Here is a 16821-nt window from a genome sequence, read left to right as displayed (position 1 = left end):
TAAATTCTCCTTTTCTGCATTGTCCCAGCATGTGCAAGCAGAAAAGCATGAAGAATCCAATACATGCTACACTTCTCTCCTACCATTCCAACATTATAAATGAAGTTTTAGCCTATTACACAGCAGCTGATGATTATTATAAACGAAGTTAACAGACAGTTTTGACAGACTGACTGTTCAAGACTTCCTAGTCCACCTGGACGTGTGCTAGCTAATGATATTAATCTGCCAATGACAGAGCTCCTTAAGGGCATAGGTACACGCCACCACAAAACAGACTGAGGAATAAAAAACCTGACACTGGTGCAGAAATTGGAAAAAAACATACCTGCTCTCATGTGCACAGTTCTTTGTCACACACGCAGATTATTGCTTCCCCCAGATGTCTTCACAAGGAGGTTCTAGAACATTGCCACATCAGTACTATGCACGTAGCTTTGGGGGCTTAGCAAACAGAAAAAAAATATGACTGAAATAGTGAAACTACAGTGAACAAATGTTTTGTTTGCTTTGCAAATTTTACTTAACATTAAAATAGTTAATAACTACTCAGCACTATTTTTGGATAGAGGCTGGAAAAGATACACCTTACACCTACATAAAGAAGCAACATAATTCAACTTGCCAGTCACATAAGGGGCTAAAATCCACCTGCTGTCAAATTTTCATGAATGAAGAAACAGTTTTGTTCTAAGGCTTCAAGGTCCCAGAAAAAAAAGAAACAGAACAACCCAAAACCTATTATGTAGTCGTTCACCCCTTCATCTTTCTACCTGGAAAGAGACTTCTTTTCAATTCACAACAGTCTCCTCAATATAAGTCTGTATCCCTTAACTCTGTTTAAAAGCTTTCCAACACAACTCGGCACTTACTGTTTAAGGAATTCAGAACAGCTGTGGGTAACAAAACACCCTTCTTAAACTTATATGTCTCAAAACCCAGTTGAACAGTCATTTGGATCAGCAAAACTCCAACAGCTATGTTCAGTGTTACAGCACCACTTTAACAAAAATTATTTCCAAGAATATGAGGGGTTCATTTTTTTTTTTAATTGAAACTGGCAGTTTTTCCTCAATTATTTTCACAATGTATTTGTTTACCTTTACTCAACTTCATATGCACAAATTTTGTAGTCAGTGACATTCAAACTGCAAGAATTAAGCAACATTACTTTTAATGCTAATGATTGTAGTTGTATTTTCTGTACACAGGTTGAAAATTGTGTGCAGCCTTTTGCATTATTTAAATCAGTTGAGAAACACTGATTTTTCTTTAATTGAAAACAAATTAATTTTACATTTTCCAGAAGTAATACCATCTGCATTGATCCTTGATATCATTAAAAAAATCACAGTTCTACTATAAATTCCCATTTCCCTTAAGAAAAAATACCTCTAACAAGTGACAGTTCCATTGCTACAGATGGTGTGTTTTCTTACCCTGCCTCTATGACTATCATGCATTATTATGCACTAACACCGATGCAGCTCTTCACCTGGAAGACACTGTCCCAAGCCATCTTTTAAGAGGCACCACTAAGCACAGCTGTATTTTTTTATCCAGCAAGTACTTCAGAGACACAAATAACAAAAAATAAATTCATTCTTTCAGGTAGCTTGCAGGTTCAATGCACTAGCTAAAACATATATGAAGATGGCAAAAAAAAAAAACAATGGAAAACTGCAAAACAGTATGTCAACATTCCAATTTCAGCAAGGTCACTTCCTAGGCTTTGAATAATGGACTTCCATGGTTGTATGCCTGTAAAAGAGCTACCTTCTCACAACGCCTCAGCTCTCATCTTACAAAGTTGCAGTAGAGCCTTTACCTGAGCAACCCAGTTCTTAAGAAGCACTATGGACACCTACAAGGTAGCATGTTGCAGTTCACAAATCAAGTGCACAGTACATAAAAGGGCTGATCTCCTACATCTCTGTAAGATGCAAATCATGTGGAAGTGATTTTACTGTGATCTTTAAATTACATCCTCTGCCTCCCCACGATCTGGGTAGCTCTCCACTTTCCCTACCTACAAACAAGGTTTTGCTTTTCAGCTTACAGTACGGTTTGATATAGCACCCTGTTAACATTCCTGATTAATGATGAGTTGTATCTCCACAGTGTTGTGTCCCTGATGAGAGATTCTCTGGGAAGGTTTCCTTGAAGGGGTAACCGACAGTGATATATGAGGGCAACATCCAGGGGAACATACACACTGTGCCCATAAGCATGGAGGACAGAATGGACAGAAGTCTGAAACACCTTTCGTGGATCAATTATCATTTTACGAGGATTGATTATATCTTTTCTGTCAGGCTCTCTGTGAACATGCTGTAATATGTTAGCACCTGGCACAGTATTCCAGGATGAAATGTTGAACACGTGAGTAGATACGGTTTTTGGGAAGATATGGTTCTCAAAGAGGAAAACACCAGAGCGTGGATGTTGCTCCTGCAGACTGCTCATCATTGTGTTCCAGTCTGGGTGCTTAAAAGGAAGAATTATTTCGTCAGCATCATTAAGAACCACAAACTTACTCCTCCACATGTTACGGTATACACAGTCATTTAGAGCTGTGATTTGTCCGTAGTAGCCAATGTGTGTTCCATCTTGCATGAAGTGCCAATCAGAAGAAACCTTGAGGTGTGAGTCTATTGGCCAGGGAATTACCTCTGCAGTTCCTTCTTCCACATAAAACTTCAAGACTTTCTCCATCAGATGACTGCAGTTGTTCTTATAGATGACCACTTTCTGTGCCCCAAAGATCTTGTACATTTCCACACTCTGTATAAACTGCAAGACATTGTTGTAATTTCCAAACATGGTGGAGATGCAAACAGTGAAGTTAACAGAGAAGGGTTCAGCCTTGCGGTTTTTAATTTCAAACAGTGGCAGCTGGTCAACATTTCCATAGGGAGACTCGTGAATTGCTACGTGTGTTGGATCACAGTTTTCAGGTTCCAAACAAACTATATCTGCTGCACCATAAGGGAACCCAAATCTATCCGAGTGAACATCAATTTTTGCTTTTCCTACATACATCTTTCCATCAGGCTGACAGCAGAACCAGCAGAATAGTTGTTTTACATCTTGATGGTGAACAATCCCAATCACTCGAGTGACTTTGCTTTCTCTGTCATCAAAGTATGGGGATATAATGAAAGTTCTGTTATCTTTTAACGGTGTTATTGTGTTACTGGTAATTTTCCCTCTACATATTCTACCTTCTTGAACTATTTTTGGCAGATGAGAAAGTTTCTCAAACCTAACATAAGAAAGTGTGACCATTGAAGTTATTGTAATAATGCACATAACAGCAGCAAAGTAAGATTTTTTCCCAACACACAACATTTTGAATGTATCTAAATGTGGATGCAAATTTCTTTGTCCTTGTACTTTATGCTGCCACCATCTGCAGAAAAGAAAATATGCAGAATGAGATAACATTGACCCACGACCATCATTCAAGATTTTCACAAACAAGATAGGGGACAAATCTCTATCACCGTGCACTGAACAGGGACCCAGATGCTGTGCTTATAGGAAAATCAATCACAGACTACACCTTTAATGGGATGGACAATACTGTACGTGACACTGTTTATGTTGGATGTGTGGAAGACTTCCTATAAAGGGAGGGCTCTGTGAGATAATATGATAGAGGTATATACAGGAGAACTAGGAGCTATTCTTTGTTATTTTCTATAATCTAGATTTTAGACCATTCAATTAAATAATTAGGCAGTAATTTCCAAAGCCAAATAATAGCGCTTTTTTTTTTCCCCTTACACAGTGTATACATAAATTATACATACAAAAAATATCTCAACCAGTATTTCTCAGAGACAAGTTAGGGGCACATATACAAATCAGAGAATTAATCAAGTTCATAAAAAACATGGCAACTTAAGATTGCACATGATGGTCCCGATACAATCACTAATATATAAACTCCCTAACGTGAAGTTCACCACAGATGAGACAATACATAGACGTCAATTCATACAATTCAGCAGAAGACAGGTGAAACCTATGAAAGTGAAAAACTTTCGCAGTTATCGGCTCCACTCTACTCAGCCCTGTACAAAGCAGGGCTTGCAGGGAAAGTCACCTCCTGTTATGCTTGCTAGAGACCTGGGCCTCTTCCCACTGCATTAGTGATGGCTCAGCTCCTGGCATTGTTTGGGGGTCAGGTCTTAAACTGCTGCAGCTGCTGAAACAGAAAGGTATCCCTGAGTACCTGTAGGAGCACCCACGTGCTTAAGTACTCAGATCTTCAGAGAGTATGCACACACTAGATATCTAACAATATTTTTCCCAAAGCCTATTATTCAGACAATTCTAAAGTAATAATTAAACCTAATATTTCATACTTTTTCCACATTTCACATGTTGTGTAAAGCTATTTTGAGAGCCTCTATCTCAATACTGTTTTGTGACAAAATGGAAAACAAGCATTTTCAAAGAAAAGCACGAAAGATACAAAGCTTGAAAAAAGCTCCACTGTTTTGATTCAGATATCATATTCAGCAGCTCCATAACTTTGGAAGTGCCAAAATTCACTGGCAACTTCACTGCTTCGCTTGAAAAACTCCCCCGGGACCTGGTTTTCTTCTTAAATACAGCTATTTTCCAACCAGTAAAATCTAGCTTCTGAATCTCAGCTGAGTTTAGACAAAAGAAATAATTGCCCACGCCTTCAGAATAATGTGCCCTATTTTCATAACTGCTTTTCTGAAAAAGCAAAGTAAGGAGAACTATGGTCAAAACATACGTGTTAAAATGCCCCATTTGCCAAGGGTCATGTGATTTATAGCAGCCTTTCCTTGCTACCAAGAAATTGCTTTACAAACTAGAACAGTCACAGGGCACCAGAAATCTCACTGCAGTGGACCAGGCACAAAGCCAAAGAGCAGCAGCAGACAGCACTGATATTTTTAGCTCTGAAATGGCCAGTCTACCCCCAAATCCCATACAATTTAGAGCAGAACTGAAGATACAAGGTAAGAGTGTGCTACTGGCACACAACTTTCTGCTGGAGATTTGGACTGAGAACAATTCAAATTTTATATGTCTTTTTATCTGTCTAAAGTCAGACAAAAAGTTTCCCCCAAGCATTCCTATCCCCAGGTTGCTATATATTTTAGCATTCTCACAACACAGAGTAGGTCATATCTAACATGTTTTCCTCAGTCTTATCTATTCATGACCTAAAATGTTGTCAAGTCTTATAGAATAAATAGTTTTTATAAAGAAATATAAAAATATGTCAACATTAAATAATACAATTAATTACCTATTATTTCTTCTGCTTTTACTAGCTACAATGAATAATTAAAAAAAAAAATCTTTCCAGGTGTGTTTTGAACAGTGAATATCTGAAAGGAAAAGGTACCTCTTAAAGCAGATAGCTGAGTGAAGTTCTGCTCAGTCCATGATTTATTTTTTGCGAAGATATAATCTACAAATTGTTTAATCAGATAAATACTTAAATATTTTTAAGATAAATTGCAAGAATTTTCAATACAGACAATACTGAGGAAAAAATGTTGATACAATACCTAAGACACCTGCCATCATATTTTATTCCAGGTGGTTCATGTTTTATAATGTCAGTAACAGCAGCCACACCTACCAGTAAAACAAGTTTTCCTTCTCTTGAGCAAAGCATACAGCTGCTTGCCACAAACTTAATTTAAATTACAAAACTTGAGTGTGGAGTTGTTAAAACAAATCAAACCTAGGCACTTAGGTGGGTTTTTTTTAAGGCTACTTAAGTTTCCCGATGGAAATTAATCCTGCATGTTGAAATACCTGCAGTTCATACATATACTTGAAGAGAACTAGAAAAATATGCTATGTATTTGTATTTCTTGGGCAATCATTTTTTTTCAGTAACACACTATAGACCCAATTAAAATACATAAATACAGATTCTGATGAGGAACTGTGAGACCCAGAACAACAGCAGGTTCTAGAAGCAGAGAAAAAGAGCAAAATATAGAACTTGACACATCAGAAGAAGGAATATGAAAGAAATAGGTAATTATCTGAGAAGCGAAATTCGTGATTTTCCCCAACATGTGAGTCATTAATTTTGATCCCCTGAAATTAACAGCACAGATATGTAGCCAGAAATTTCAAAGTTACTTAGTTAGGAACACTACATTTCTATTTCCTCAACATAGAGAGTACTTGGCAATTTTTAACTTGAAAAATATGCTTCTAGCATATTTAAGAGTTTATTTTATAATAGCAGTAACAATAATGAATTCCACTTTTGTGTCCTTTAATACCTATTACTATTCAAGCAGAACATGGTACAAATTATGCAGATTTGCTTTAATACTAAATTTGGCTAAAGTTATCAATGCACCAGTTTGTTCTTTTTCAGTATTTCCCTTAACGATAAAAAGCCTTCCTTCCTCTCTGTTGCACTTACGGACTGCAGTCATATCACCACCTAGGCTTCACATGTGTTGCTTTTTCATTAAATAAGACAGACTGTTCTGATACCATCTCATAAGAAACACTCTTCCTTGACCATTTGCTTCTGTGCAGTTGGCCCGCTTTCAATGAATTTCAAGAACAGGAGACCTGAAAATCTCTGTTCCCTGTCCATTTGTACATGACAGTGATAAGTGCTCATCATTGTTGGAAATTTTCTTTCTTAATATATGGTAGGATTGTATTTTTCGCAGATGAATCCCACTGCACAGACACATCTCAGCTTATTGTGAGCTGAAGATTAACACATCCACCCAGTCTTTCAGCCAAGTGCAATTACACAATGTGTTTTCTTCTGCAGCAAGGTCATAACAAAAAGCTCTTGTCCCAGTTTGAATCACAGAATCATCAAATGGTTTGGGTTGGAAAGGACCTTTAAAGAACATCGAGTTCCACTCCCCCTGCTGTGGGTAGGGACATCTTTCACTAATCAGGTTGCTCAAATTAATCACATTTCTCCTTATTTCTTTTGTCATAGCCCTTCTAAAATCTACTCCAAAACCTTGTATGTGACCAAGATTGCAGTTACAAACTTGCAGATACCTAAATCTTTTTTTTTTTTTACTTCCTAAACCAAGAAACAATTAATGCTTTCTTTCACCATGCTGCACTGCTATGCTCATGACACGTTTATTGAACATCCAAAATAGGTTCTTTTTTCTCAGAATCTCAGAAATTCTTCAGTATTACCTTCCAACTTGTTGTTTTCATGTTGGCTGTCCAACTCCTATCTTCAGGCTTTCTTTTTCATTATCTTCCTTTCACTCTCCACGATTACCACTGGCCTTACTAAAAGGTAGAACAAAGTGCTAACTTAGTTCAAGAGCCATTCCTAGGACACTATTAAAAACTCTCCCATGCACGTTCTATGCGTTGTGGTCCCCCTTAGCAATTTGTTTTCTTTGCACTAAGACAGCTGAAGACCTTTTATGCTACACATTTCAGTATCTTCACAATCTCTACATTCAGTTTAATTCGTGATAACTCTCAGCTTACTACTTTACTTCCCTATCTCGGGTGAGCACAGGGGGCAGTTGAGAAGAGGTTATTGCAAAGTTTCAGTCACTAATATGTAGTATTAGCTTCAGTAGTAAAGAAACAATGAACAGCCTTAATCTTTGTTTTATCCAGAGTCTAACTGAAAAGCTGCCACTAGTAAATGGCCTTATTAACATATTATTTTCTGGAAAAAATGTTATGTCTCTATCCTCTGCTTTGACTTTCAACAGAAGTAACAATACAGGCCATTTGTACTTATATAAAACCTTGGAAGGCTAACAATCATTTACCATCTTTATCTAGATCGTGGTCAGTCTTTTGATAGCTTTTTCCAGAGAGATTTTAGAAGGGCCAGAGCCCTTCCTCTCTTACGCAATCCAAAGTCATAAACTGATTGTTTGAAGGGTTAATCTGAGAGCAATTATTCCACTATTCACAAAATATCGCTTTCTGAAAAATAAGCTGGCCGTTTCAACGTCAAGCACCAAGAAGGCGAGCCAGACCAGCGCCCAGAGGTGCCAGACAGCTCCAATTCGTGCCGACAAACCACGTTTCCCCGCTCTCACCGATTCTCCATTATAATCTGCTCTACCTCGCTAAGCGATTTCTGCCGCTACAAATTACTGGAGTTCGAGTCCTTTCAAAAGAACAAGATCAGGCAAAATAAACCTCGAAGGACCCACGCGCAGGACGGTTGTTTCGGGTTCGCCCCGGGCCGGCGCGTTTCCCCGGGGGTCGGGGCTCACCCCGCTCCCGCTCCCGCCCCCGCCCGTTTCTTACGGCGGTCGCGAGACCCCGGGCTCGAGTCGTTCCGGCCCGCGCTCCTCGACGCCTGCGGCCAACCGGCCCCGCAGCGCGGGAGGGCGCGGCGCCGCCCCGCAGCCCCGGGCGGGGCCGCAGCGCCGGGCCGGCCCCACTCCCCGCCGCACCGGAGGCAGTGGGCGCTGCGGGGACACCGCGGAGCGCCCCATGGTGCGGGCTCCCCCCCTTCCCGCGTGCTCCCCCACACACCCGCACCGCCCGCCCCCATCCCTCCCCCCGGCTACCCTCCCAACCCGCACCGCCCGCCCCCCTCGCGCGGGCTCCTCCCCCTCGTTCGCGCGGGCTCCGCCCCCTCGTTCGCGCGGGCTCCGCCCCCTCGTTCGCGCGGGCTCCGCCCCCTCGTTCGCGCGGGCTCCTCCCCCTCGTTCGCGCGGGCTCCGCCCCCTCCCGCACCGCCCCGGGCAGGGCCGCGGCCCGCGGTCCCCGGGGCTGTGAGTCTAGTGTGTCACTGCCTGTTCCTCTCATTACCTGTGTAAAATGCAAAACCACAAGCGAGCCGCTGTATTTCTGAGATGCAAATCAATGGGGAAAAAAAAAAAAGTATAAGGGGAAATTTGTTCATCACACAACTATAAAATCCAGTCGTTTACACCAGCACTGTTATGGACAGCAACTGCCGGTCGAAACATTCCTACAAGAATAAACAGTGTTAGCTTTCAGATTAGTTCTACGGTGGGTTTTCTTTCCGGTGGTGAATATCAGAAGTCACAGACTTTCATTCCTGTGACTAACAGATGATCTAAAATATATAGTGCATTTATTGTCGAGCAGAACACAGCATTATATGCCAACTGCAACGCCTTTAAATTTCATTACAGCACTTAAAATTGTAGCATATTCAACACAGTAAACAGAGCAAAGATGTATAATAATCTTCAAAGGGATGTACCCCTGATAAGAGCTGTCACACCAATTTCCTGCAAAGACAGGTAACAATAATATCATCGGGCTCTTCCCAGCCTTATGCAAACAGCTCTAGAAAGTAGCATGCTGAAGCCTCAACCACCTTCTTGGATCAAGAGTTTTTTTTCAGTTTAGAAAATCTGTTCCCCGGATATCTTGATTCGCTTCACAAATCAAATGCATTTACCTTCTTATAGCACATAAAAGGGCTGATCTCCTACATCTCTGTAAGATGCAAATCATAGAAGTGATTTTACTGCGATCTTTAAATTACATCCTCTGCCTCCCCACGATCTGGGTAGCTCTCCACTTTCCCTACCTACAAACAAGGTTTTGCTTTTCAGCTTACAGTACGGTTTGATATAGCACCCTGTTAACATTCCTGATTAATGATGAGTTGTATCTCCACAGTGTTGTGTCTCTGATGAGAGATTCTCTGGGAAGGTTTCCTTGAAGGGGTAACCGACAGTGATACATAAGGGCAACATCCAGGGGAACATACACACTGTGCCCATAAGCATGGAGGACAGAATGGACAGAAGTCTGAAACACCTTTCGTGGATCAATTATCATTTTACGAGGATTGAAAACACTTTTCCTGTCAGGCTCTCTGTGAACATGCTGTAATATGTTAGCACCTGGCACAGTATTCCAGGATGAAATGTTGAACACGTGAGTAGATACGGTTTTTGGGAAGATATGGCTCTCAAAGAGGAAAACACCAGAGCGTGGATGTTGCTCCTGCAGACTGCTCATCATTGTGTTCCAGTCTGGGTGCTTAAAAGGAAGAATTATTTCATCAGCATCATTAAGAACCACAAACTTACTCCTCCGCATGTTACGGTATACACAGTCATTTAGAGCTGTGATTTGTCCGTAGTAGCCAATGTGTGTTCCATCTTGCATGAAGTGCCAATCGGAAGAAACCTTGAGGTGTGAGTCTATTGGCCAGGGAATTACCTCTGCAGTTCCTTCTTCCACATAAAACTTCAAGACTTTCTCCATCAGATGACTGCAGTTGTTCTTATAGATGACCACTTTCTGTGCCCCAAGGATCTTGTACATTTCCACACTCTGTATAAACTGCAAGACATTGTTGTAATTTCCAAACATGGTGGAGATGCAAACAGTGAAGTTAACAGAGAAGGGTTCAGCCTTGCGGTTTTTAATTTCAAACAGTGGCAGCTGGTCAACATTTCCATAGGGAGACTCGTGAATTGCTACGTGTGTTGGATCACAGTTTTCAGGTTCCAAACAAACTATATCTGCTGCACCATAAGGGAACCCAAATCTATCCGAGTGAACATCAATTTTTGCTTTTGCTACATACATCTTTCCATCAGGCTGACAGCAGAACCAGCAGAATAGTTGTTTTACATCTCGATGGTGAACAATCCCAATCACTCGAGTGACTTTGCTTTCTCTGTCATCAAAGTATGGGGATATAATGAAAGTTCTGTTATCTTTTAATGGTGTTATTGCATTTTGAGCAGGTTTTCCTGTACAAATATGACCCGCAGTAGGAACAGGTGTTTGCTGGAGGAATATTTTTCTAGTTATGCTGTTCTGTAGCCAAGGATTATTTGAGGAGCAGATTAAAAAGCTTGCAAGAATAAGAATACATGCAACAACAGCATGTTTTTTCCCACAGTGTATCATTGCTGAATTTCACACTTTGAAATTTAACACACCTTCCCACTCAGTCTTCTATTCACTTTCTCTAAAACAAAACAAGCACACAAAAAAGCACAATTTTAGTGATTTGTCACAAAGATAAAACATTTTGTATCAAACTCTGTTCTCTTAAACACAATATTTACTGTTTTGATACCTCAAACTTACATATGAAGACCTGACTTGTCATACAGGTTTGTAAAAACTTGAGAGATTCTTTTACACTTCCTCATTTTGAACTTTATTACATTTTACTTTACAATTGGGCCCAGTGTGACAATTTCAGCATGTAATTTGAGCCACTTTGAGGCCTGGAAGAAAATCTGTGTTAGTGAAAGCTCGCATTCTTTATCTTCTGTTATTCTGAGAAGCCTGTAAAACTATAGAATTATCCTTTCCCCTGTTCCTCCTAAAAAAGGTGCTGTGAACACAAATTCAAACTGCATTCTTTTGTGCTGGGGAAGAGTAATCCTGTCCCAGTCTCTCACTGTCCCAATTCCCAAATCACAAAGAAAATGTTTTCAGAGCCTTGTAGGATCTTATGGTATTCAACATTATCTATGAAAAAGGTTTGAAAATGACCTTTTTGCTTGTTCGGGTGGCTGAGATTTTCTTAATTGTAAACTGATTTTGCCACTAAAGATGCCAAGTCTCAGACCACAGTTCTAAATTTTCAGTTGATTTCCATAGGATGTGTGAATATCATGACCCTTTGTTGGCACTACTGAACTTTTTAACTTCGCCATAGAAACTGCAAGCTCTTCAAGATGTTACTGAACCAGACTATAAACTGAAGATTTTCAGTATACAATCACAGCTTGATATTTACACAGGCTTAAACCACCAGGTGGAAGGCTAATTAAAATAAAACCTAACAAAACCAAATCTTGCTTTATTCAATGAGCGACCATGAGGTCATGATATAAAAGTATTAACTGGGAAGTGGGATTGAAAAATGCTTACAGAAAACTTCAGGGGGAAAAAAAAATCAAAAGAAAAAGAAGCCAACAATATAGAAAAATTGTTTGTTCAAGTTCTAGTTCTTGGTTTTTTTATTCTCAATTGATTTTTTTTTCTTTTTCTTTTTTTTTTTTAAATTTTTGCCTCTGTCCCCACTTTGGAGGTGGGATTTATCTGTAAGTGTTCTCTTGGAAGTAAACAGAATTCTTCACAGAGGCGGGACAAGGTCTGATGATGGAGAAGTGTGTAGCAAGGACAAAAGACAGGAGCTTCAATGAAGCTATGGAAGTAGAGTAGATTAAGGGTCCAGTCTCCCCATCCAAGAGAACAATAAAGTGATTGAGGAAGGTACAGAAAATCAGAGAATCCAAACATAAACTTTTATGGGGAGGATGATTTTCTGCATTAGAGATGAGACCAATTTGCTAAAGGGTGAGATGAAACTAAGCTCTAATAAAGTTCCTCATCATTAATGCCTGTTGCGTTTATTTACAGAAATACAGGGTCCATTTTTTTTATACAGATGCTAAGTACAATAATCATTACACTGTTATAATGAAATATGTTTTCCTGTTAAATTATGCTTGGGAAATTTACATGAAAATTGCTTTTTTTAAGATTTAAGAAATATTAGAAAACTAATAGTTTTTTTCCTGCAATAAAGACCTAATCTTAAAATCCATCCATGGCAAGTACTCCCATTGACCTCCTCTTCCTTTTGGAACACTACTTTCTAGTCAGTGTAAAAAGAGAGCAATTTGTGTATATCCCTCTGCACAGAAGTCTCCATCTTAGTTTTACGTGCAAGTTACACAAAGCAGGAAGTTCACTCAAATATTCCCTTGCATGTCGTGTCTTCTAGGTGAAACACCATTCATTTTTTTTTAAACTAGGTGCAAACAAACTTTTGTTATCCTTTCTCTCCCCAAAATTTGTATGCATATGTTACCTAGTTTGGGCAGTGCAAATTCATCCTAAAAGCTTATTTTCAATTTAACAATGAGTTGTTTTAGCATGGCAAAAGCATTACTTGATTAGGAAAAATGTAAACTAGCATTCTTAGTAGAAAACAGAGGGTTCCTAAGGCATGAAAGGTGACTGAAAGTAAAACTTAACAGAGACAATAAGGATACAGGCAAGCCCTTTTACGTAAAAAGTCTATAAAAAAACCCCCAAGACATGTAAATATCTATCCAGTCTATTTGAATAACCTACTATTCTCCCCTCAAAGAATTGTTTAGTTTCTGGAAACCTCCAGTGGTTGCTAACCTTCATCTAATTTCTGTCTTTTGAGCTCCTCAAAGGGATATTAACTGATACATGAATTTTCAAAGAAGAAGATGGCATCGGCTCCTAAAAATTAATTATGATTTTGGGTTCAAGTTTGTGCCACCTCTTTTGGAATCCACAGGCTGCAACATTAGCTGATGTCAACTGAACACTAAACTGTCACTAAAAATGCTGTTTCTCTAGCTGGGAAAAATGTAGCATCTCAATGATTGTCGGAGCAGTAATTTCTGACCATGTCTGGTATCACTACAGTCTCTGTTACTGAAGAAAATACATTGTGTGCTCTGAAAATTAAAAATATCCTTCCTCTTTAAAAGATGAGTTTAAAAATATGTTAGCACCTCTGTACCTTCTCTGCCTGTGTAGGTTAATACCCCTGGCTGTATGGAAGAAAATCCGGAAGATATTCTGCTGCAAGGTACGTTATATTAACAAAGTTCAAGGAACTTATTCACACAAAAAAATAAGAGCCTTGCTTTTATAACTGCTTTAGTGAATCTTTACAAAATATTGTCACCTGTTTTGCCTGGAATAGTTAAACAACACCTCGACAGTTTTCAGTTGTTATGTAAAGACAACATAAGGGAGTCCATATTTGTTATGTGCAGTCTTTGTGTTTCGTCTGAATGCACAAAAATGACGCCCTCCTGAACATAAGAGGAACCAAATGAAAGTGTATTTACTCACAGTTTCAAGCTTCTTTGTCTAGCACTTCACGCTTTCCAGTGCTCCAATTCTGCCTTATGCTCCCACTGAAATGAGAGACTTTGCCACCTTCCTTGTTCCCCAACATCTGCTTCCTCTACAATTATATTAGTACTTTGACTGCCTGTGGGAAATCCTGTGACTTGGTTAGCTTCCTGTACGGCACATCAGTTTGCTTTCTGTTCGATCATTTTCTCAAATAACTTTGACTTAATTGACTGATACATTCTCCACTTGATGTTTATATCATCTCAGCTTCTCAACAGTGATATTTGCTATCTGGGAGAATTATAGATGATAATTTTCCTCTATTTATGGTATCTTTGTGCATGTTCATGGAAATGTAACCGGATTAGAATTTAAACACTTTCCATTAGATGAACTGTAACCTAATGTGTTTCAACAGTCTAATCTTAAATAGCCGAGTGTGTTTTTCAGAGGAGCTTTCCAGTAAGATTAGTCCTCTGTTAATATAATCTCTTTTACTTTATAATGACACAAAATCAACACAGCAATTGTGTGTACAGTTGTGAGACAAGAAAATAAAACTCAGTATTTAATCATGCCAACTTTTAGTCTGCTACAGCAGGTTCTGCAACAGTAGGTGGATAACTTGAGTTCACTTGTTTGGCCGCTGGAGCTGTGTGTCTGTCTAACATAAGCACTAACTGAAATGGGATTAGTAGACTGTGTGGAAAGGCATGCAAAAGAATGGAACATTTGTTTTTTCATAATGGGAAAACTGGATTTGACTGCTTTATTAGCTATTTAGAGAGAAAAATATCTCCCTTTCTCTTAATAGAGGCGTTGTGCTTGCAGCTTTTATTTTAAATAACTTCTGTTTCTATGGAAAGACACATCTCCAGCACTCATAGAGGGGAAAAGGGAAATTGCAGGGGTAGCTTGATTACAGCTGAATTTTGAAGGGGAAATTCAAATTGTAACTACTCACCAATGGTAATTTATGACTAAGGAATGATCTGGCATAGAGGGTAAGAAGGCCTAACTGCTGAATGCATTAAGCTGTTTGGGAGCAGGAACATCAGAAACAGAATGACTCCATTTAAGGGAGAATACTTTCTTGCTGGTAAGATAACTGTCTTGTAATCATCAACTGAGTGTGTAAGAGTGCTTAGAAGCCATCTTTGGCGTGCAGAGCTGGCACTGAGGGACGGACTCAATACTGGACTAGCTGAGGAGCCCAAGCTGACACTCACAGGACTGGTGGTCATGCAAGTGTATATAGGGAGTTGGCTCGTGTCACATCTTTGCAGACTCCTTGTAGAAATACTTATGGTGGTGGGACTCTGTCCAATGCATTGTTCATGAAATGGGTACTTAATTTATCTCAAGGGGAAAAATCAAAATTAAAAAAAAAAAATTTACTGTTATTTATGTTTGCTTGTTTCTCTGCCATCGAGTGTCAGCACAGTTGTGGCAAAATAAATAGATAAATAAATAAATAAAAATCATCAGAAGAAAAATGCAGTTTTCACCTACCTTAGAAGTTCTTCAGCATTGTCTAGGACTACAACAACGAGAAAAAAAGTCCACTGCTGCTCCTGCCTGAAGTGAGGCTGCTTGTGTTACATGGTTGTTCCCTTCAGGTAAAGAGTCTCCATGCAACAATAACATTAACAAGTTACTTATTTCAAGTAAAACAAGATAACAACAACTAAGCTAGCCTCAGGAATTCATCGGTAACTTTGATAATTACCAAAACATTGTTATTATTTATAAAGTCTTTACTGGAGTTATTTCCAAAAGGAGCCTGAACTTATGCTTGCCTTTTACTTCAGAAGAAGTCAGCTAGGGGTTCAAGGGTGGGGAAGTAACACGCACACAAGCTTTTCTGACTTGCTCACCTCCCCTCATTGACACACCCTGTATTGACTTGAACTGTAACACAGAAAAGTGACTGCCAGCTAACTCTTGTCAGAAACCAGTTTTCAAGTTCTGATCTAGATCATACATTTAATTATAAAGGCTTTTCAAAGGCTGAAGAAGATTGGCAGCAACTCATTTATTGTATTTGAATGCCATTATTATACCTGCAGGTATTGTTATGAAAGTGGCACATTGTGACTTGCGTATTTAGTGCTCCTGTAGAGCCGGGGCACAGCGCACTGCTCAGTACTCACTAGGGCTGAGGCTGGCATTCTGGTCCCGGGGGCTGTTAGGCACTAGGTACGCAGGCTGGAATAGGACAGTTCTAAGAGGTTAGCCTATGTAAGCCTGTGCATGCAAGTCGATGGAATCGAATTGCTACTTCCTGGAAAAAGTGGTGGACTTAAAAGTGTTTAGTTAGCAATGCAGCAAAATCTTCTCTGTACTCATCTTGTTGGTACTGCTCAGCAGTATAAGCAATAAATGCTAATAAACTATCACCATCTGTGAACTTCTCATTTACAGAAAACAAGGTTTTGAAAACCAGATCAGTAAATACTTTTCCCCCAGTTATTGCTAAATGCATAGGTTATAAGAGCTTTAGGTAATGTTTTAATTTTTTTAAAGGTTTAGAGTTAACAGCTATCTAACATGAATTCTAACCCTCAGTAGACTAAAGTCAAGACGGACCCCGCCTTAGAAGCACTACAATTGGCTTTTTTTTTTTTTCCTTCCTGAGCAGATTCAGGTTGTTAAGCACTCCAACAGCCGGGGCTGCAGTGTACACACAGTCTCTTCCAGAGAACTTTCAGGCAAACACTGAAGTTACCCGACCGGGAATCTTAAAATCAACAAGTGTCCGGATTTTAGTGTGAGAACTAGAAAAGTCTGCACCAAGACAATTTTAACTAGCTGTTTGTGGCTTTTCTGTGCACATGAAAGATTCATATTAAACATAATTTTGTCAGTTAAATTTGGCTGCCAACTGTGTTTTCCTAATAAACAAATATAGCAATTTCCTCACACTAATAATTTGCATTTCTATAAATCAGAAGGAAATTAAATACTTGGTGC

At 39.3% G+C, this 16821-nt stretch overlaps 2 protein-coding genes across 8 annotated transcripts; both read right to left on the bottom strand.

Moving 5' to 3' along the window:
* Window positions 1-250: 250 nt before the first annotated feature.
* On the bottom strand, window positions 251-8376 carry LOC138729341 (uncharacterized). 5 transcript variants are annotated; one of them, XM_069873471.1, is made up of 3 exons: window positions 8287-8341; window positions 7198-7296; window positions 253-4213 (listed from the first exon to the last, which is right to left on the bottom strand). In XM_069873471.1, exon 3 carries the CDS (start codon window positions 3445-3447, stop codon window positions 2056-2058), a length of 1392 nt encoding a protein of 463 aa, XP_069729572.1. In that variant the 5' UTR covers window positions 3448-4213; window positions 7198-7296; window positions 8287-8341; the 3' UTR covers window positions 253-2055. The 5 variants fall into 5 exon arrangements, with proteins under 5 accessions (XP_069729575.1, XP_069729572.1, XP_069729574.1 ...); XM_069873473.1 differs by having other exon boundaries at window positions 253-3412; XM_069873474.1 differs by lacking the exon at window positions 7198-7296 and having other exon boundaries at window positions 251-3412; window positions 8287-8376.
* Window positions 8377-8865: 489 nt separating this feature from the next.
* LOC138729343 (uncharacterized) lies at window positions 8866-16086 on the bottom strand. Of its 3 annotated transcripts, none has more exons than XM_069873480.1 (2): window positions 15912-16086; window positions 8866-10951 (listed from the first exon to the last, which is right to left on the bottom strand). In XM_069873480.1, the coding sequence occupies exon 2, from the start codon at window positions 10888-10890 to the stop codon at window positions 9577-9579; it is 1314 nt and encodes a 437-aa protein (XP_069729581.1). In that variant the 5' UTR covers window positions 10891-10951; window positions 15912-16086; the 3' UTR covers window positions 8866-9576. The 3 variants fall into 3 exon arrangements, with proteins under 3 accessions (XP_069729581.1, XP_069729582.1, XP_069729579.1); XM_069873481.1 differs by lacking the exon at window positions 15912-16086 and adding an exon at window positions 15361-15378; XM_069873478.1 differs by lacking the exon at window positions 15912-16086 and adding an exon at window positions 13843-14663.
* Window positions 16087-16821: the final 735 nt, after the last annotated feature.

The sequence above is a fragment of the Phaenicophaeus curvirostris genome, chromosome 20, assembly GCF_032191515.1.
Source record: "Phaenicophaeus curvirostris isolate KB17595 chromosome 20, BPBGC_Pcur_1.0, whole genome shotgun sequence".
Taxonomy (NCBI): domain Eukaryota; kingdom Metazoa; phylum Chordata; class Aves; order Cuculiformes; family Cuculidae; genus Phaenicophaeus; species Phaenicophaeus curvirostris.
This window is presented reverse-complemented; position numbering and strand designations above follow the sequence as displayed.

Bases quoted from the DNA above. Each gene is read 5' to 3' on its own strand.
- LOC138729343 (XM_069873480.1), bottom strand. From the start codon at position 10,890: ATGATACACTGTGGGAAAAAACATGCTGTTGTTGCATGTATTCTTATT.
- LOC138729341 (XM_069873471.1), bottom strand. From the start codon at position 3,447: ATGTTATCTCATTCTGCATATTTTCTTTTCTGCAGATGGTGGCAGCAT.